General features: G+C 25.4%; 1 protein-coding gene across 1 annotated transcript in view; it reads left to right on the forward strand.

Annotated features, from left to right (window-relative positions):
- Nucleotides 1–3,598: 3,598 nt before the first annotated feature.
- The window catches only part of LOC124431515 (odorant receptor 4-like), a 2,305-nt gene continuing 903 nt past the window's right edge, over nucleotides 3,599–5,000 (forward strand). Inside the window, exons 1-2 of the mRNA XM_046979532.1 lie at nucleotides 3,599–3,776; nucleotides 4,209–4,442. Coding sequence (XP_046835488.1) covers nucleotides 3,603–3,776; nucleotides 4,209–4,442 — 408 coding nt within the window. The 5' untranslated portion in view covers nucleotides 3,599–3,602. The remainder of the gene's footprint in view (nucleotides 3,777–4,208; nucleotides 4,443–5,000) is intronic.

The raw sequence follows: 5,000 nt of genomic DNA on the forward strand, positions 1-5,000 counted from the left end.
AAACCCCCTTTTACTAAATCCATTCCTCTCTCTTTTTAACTTTCATTCATTATTTAATTTAATATGAAATAATACAATTATATGAAAGATTTGAATGAGAATGTTGCAAGAGTAATTAAATTAAGATGTACGTTGATTTAAATTTTCTTACAAGTCCTATAATAATATCGAATCATTGTGATAGATATTTCATTAAAAGAATAAAAAAAGAAAAAAAAAAGAATGGAAAAAAACCATAAATCTGTGTGATTTTTGAAAAAGAAATTTTTTAAAATAAATAATATATATATATATATATATACATATATATGTAAAATATTAAAGTATTTTAAATAAAAATTTATACTGAGTATTTATTTACAAGTATAATACAATTTCATGATTTGAATTAGATCATTAATTGGATAATTAGTTTCATATATTCAAATATTTCCTTTGCTATACTTACACAAATAGACCATTCAAGTATATCCTTTGAGACTTAAGATCTTTGATACTCGAAGGATTTCATGCACAACGCGCATAAACGTAAGAGTATTATACAAATATATATATATATATATATATAAAGTAGCAAATAATATAATTATTTTCTATCCAATTAATTACTACATCTAAATTCATCCGTAATAAAATAAGAAGTAGAATGATTTCTTTTTCTTTTTTTTTTTTTTATTTCATCTTCCTTCTTTTCTTTCAAATATTAAAAAAAAATTCAATTATTGTTTCAGACTGATTATCATCGTCATCATCATCATCATCATCATCATCATCATCATTATTATTATTATTTGTATTATTATTATTATTATTATTATTATTGTTGTTGTTGTTTTTGTTGTTGTTGTTGTTGTTGTTGTTATTATTTTTTTTTCTTTTTATCAAATAATATTCTACAAACCAAAGTCACATTATTCGATGAATAATAATTGACTTTTTTCAAAATCATTCGGAACACTCTATCGTCTCACTTCGAACGTATTTATAAAATTAAAATTGCAATATAAAACTATCTCCCTACCAATTAATTTTCAATACTGTTCAATTCGATCCGAATCAATGGGAAGAATGATTCTCTCCATTTTCTTTTTTATTAGCATTTATTTTTAATTTTTTACTTTTTATCTCTTTTTTAATCTATTTTCTTTCCTTTCTTTCGAATTTTTTTTTTCTTTTTTTTTTTTTTTTATTTATTTTTTATCTACTCTAAACTCCATATCCCATCGATATCCCGCGGTCGAGGTAGATGAAGAAAATTAAAAAAAAAGAACCAAAAAAAAAAAAAAAAAAAGAAAAAAAAGGAAGAAAAAAAAAGAAAGAAAGAAAGAAACAAAAAGTAGAAGAAAAAAAGAACAGGAAAAAAATAAAATAGAAAACAAAAAATGAACGATGCGTTGTGGTCTGCAGACAGAAAGAGAATTAAAAGTACTAGTCTGCAGTAGACTTTAGCTCTGGTGAATTGTCTTTCTCACTCTTTCATATACACATCCACCCACCAACACACACATACAGACACATACACACACCCACCCATCAACACACACATACACACGCACACACTCTTTTTTTTTCTTCCGAAATTTTCATGATAGACGGAAAAGTGGGAAGTGATGCGTTTGAATTGTACGTTAAAAAAAGAAAAAAAAGAAGAAAAACGAAAAGACGAAAGAGAGAGAGAGAGAGAGAGAGAGAGAGAGAGAGAGAGAGAAAACAAAACAACAATAACAAAAAAATGAAAAAAGAAATAAAGAATAAAAGCGAACGAAGAGAGGAACTTATCCATCAATCCTCTCCTAGCTGGCGAACTATAATTATCTTATAGTTCTCGTACAAAGCGATTGATTGGCCGTACGATTTTAGTTAGAAACTTTCCTCTCTCTCTCTCTCTCTCTCTCTCTCTCTCTCTTTTTTTTTTCGTTTTGCCTTTCGCTTCTCTCTCTTTTCTTTTCTTTCTCTATCTTTTTTTTTCGTCATGTCCCTGCAATTTCGTTCGTCATAGGTAGATACAAATACATACATATATACATACATACATATATACATATGTACAGACGCATAATACATATGTACACATATGTTTACGCATGTACATTAGAAAGAGATAAATAAATTTTAACTTTAGTTAGATCCTTACTCGCGGGATCAAAACCGTCTATTAAAAGTTAAAATAATAATAATAATAACAACGATGCGAACGGCATTAGAAAAGTTTTGAAAACAAAAAGAAAATATAATTTCACTTGTTCTCTCTCTCTCTCTCTCTCTCTCTCTCTCCCTCTCTCTCTCTCTCTCTTCTTTTTTTCTTTCTTTCTTTTTATTTTTTTTCTTTCTCTCTCTCTCTTTTTTTTTTGTAGAAGTTTTTTTATAAACGTTTTTATCCTTCCAATTTTCTTTTCAAAGTTAAAACACATCAATCTTTAAAATGATGGTTAGATAACAAAGAATGAATAGAGAAGACTTCTAGATGTATAATCATTGAGAGAGAGAGAGAGAGAGAGAGAGAGTGAAAGAGGGGGGTGGGTGGTTAGGAAAAATAAAACGAAAGAGAAACAGAGAGAATATTTCATGATAGGGATTGAATCTGATTGGTTGAGAATATCTCACGTATGATATTATACGTTTCGCATTGATAAAAGTAACATCATCGGATAGTATGTCGATAGTATGTAACTAACGGTTTATACCATGTTATAAGACACGTTAGAAAATATATTAGAAAACTTGACGTATTTGAAATATCGTCTGAGAAGAGGGGGGAGAGGGAAAAGATATTAAAAGAAGAAGAAGAAAAACAAGGAATAATAATTATAATAAAAATAATTAAGAAAGTTTTTTAAACTGAGTGTTAATCGGAAACAAACGATTTCGTTTGATTGATTTCGTTCGATTAATAATAATAATAATAATAATAATAATAATAATAATAATAATAATAATAATAATAATAATTTTAGAAAAAATAAGAAAAAGAAACTAAATCGTAAAAATGACCGAGACAACAATTAATAGTCCAATCAGTAAATTAATTGAATTGGGCTTATATTTTATTGGTTTGTGGCCTAAGTATACGTATAGTATAATTCATCGTATACTTTGGATAGTGATATTAGGTATAGTTTTGATTTTACAATATAGATATATATTATTACATATTACAACTGATGATATTGCCGATTTAATGGATTGCTTTAGTATTACTGTATCGAACAGTCTTTTATTCATCAAATTAATTATACTATGGTTTAAACAACGGTGAGTCATTAAATTTATTATAAATTTATTAATATCATACATATATACATACCTATATATATATATATATATATATATATATATATATATATATATATATAAATACAATAGATATATGTATATATGTATATATATATATATATATATATGTATGTAAATTGAATTTTAACGAGAATGATTATGATCGTGATCATAAGAATAGAACGTTCAACGAGATAATAGATATGATGAACGAGGATTGGTTGGAATCTAATGCGATTGTTAGAAACGTTAATCTTATGACGAGAAAAATTTTCATAGCTAATAAATTTTCTAAAATATCTACGATCATTTATGGTGGCGGCGTTATAATGTTTCTCATACCTGTAATATTCGCCGACGAAAGGATATTCGTATTGAAAATGGAATTTCCATTTGACGCTACCATTTCGCCATTTTACGAATTAATCAACGTTACGCAATTCTTACAAGAAGTGACCTTCGCCTCGACGTCTGGAATGTTGAATGGCGTGATAATGACAATGGTGAGAGTTACATGTTGCTTTTTTTCTTTTTGTTTTTGTTTTGTGTTTGTTTCTTATTTCTCCCTTAACCTTTATCATTCAACACATCAATTGAAATCTTCGTTCGTTTGTCGATATGACAAATCGACGACGATGTTGAGCTTGTTCTCTTGTATATGTATGTGCGTTTTTCTTTTCTTTTTTTCTTCCTTTTTGTTTTTTTGTTTTTTATTTTTTTTTTTTTTATTGAAACTTTTGTTCGTTTAGAATTTGTGATCTGACGCGTCGTATCAGTGATGTACGACATTGACGAGATTTGTTTGGATTTTTCCTTTTTTATATGTGTGTATGTATATATATATATATATATATATATATATATATATATATATATATGTATTTCTTTTGTTTTTTTTTTGTTCTTCTTTATTGAAAATTTTTACTTGCTTTCAGATACTACATACAGGCGGTCAAATTGAAATAATGTGTCAGACAATCGAGGAATTAATAAATAAGATCGACAACGAACGTGGCTCTTATTTGAATGTATTGAAAAAATTGATCGTCAAACACGACAGAATTATATTGTTTTCCGTTTATATCGAAGAATTGTTTACTTATATTGCTCTGTTGCAATTTTTTTCTAACACCATGGCCATTTGTTTCTCGGGATTTGTTATTATGACGGTGAGCTTTTAAATTTGTACTCTTTTTCTTTTCTCGATAAAATTAATTCATATAAATCAAATGCGATAATTATTATCCATTAATATTGTAAATTAATTTTTTTATCATTTCGATAATATAAGTTCGTCGATTATATAGTTGAAATTATAATATTAAAATTATTAAATTTATTCCAAATTTTTATTATAGAAATTTATTTAAAATTGAAATTGCAATTGAAAAGTTTATTAAATTTATTTAAAATTATAATATTAATTTATTTATATTTATATATATATATATATATATATGTGTATATATATACATTAGTGTAATTAACATTATATTATTAATTCAGTATTGTAATTATTATCGTAATAATATTTGAGTTTATCTTTTTATTTCACTATTTCGATAATGTTCATTCGATTTAATTTATTTCAATTATATAAATAAATTAATATTCATGCGTATATATAAATTTATAAAAGGTATATTACTCAAATTAATATATTAAGTTAATATTAATAGAGATAATTTCTTTATTTTTTTTTTTTCTTTATATATACATGTATATAT

This window comes from Vespa crabro, chromosome 21 (genome assembly GCF_910589235.1).
Source record: "Vespa crabro chromosome 21, iyVesCrab1.2, whole genome shotgun sequence".
NCBI classification, from domain to species: domain Eukaryota; kingdom Metazoa; phylum Arthropoda; class Insecta; order Hymenoptera; family Vespidae; genus Vespa; species Vespa crabro.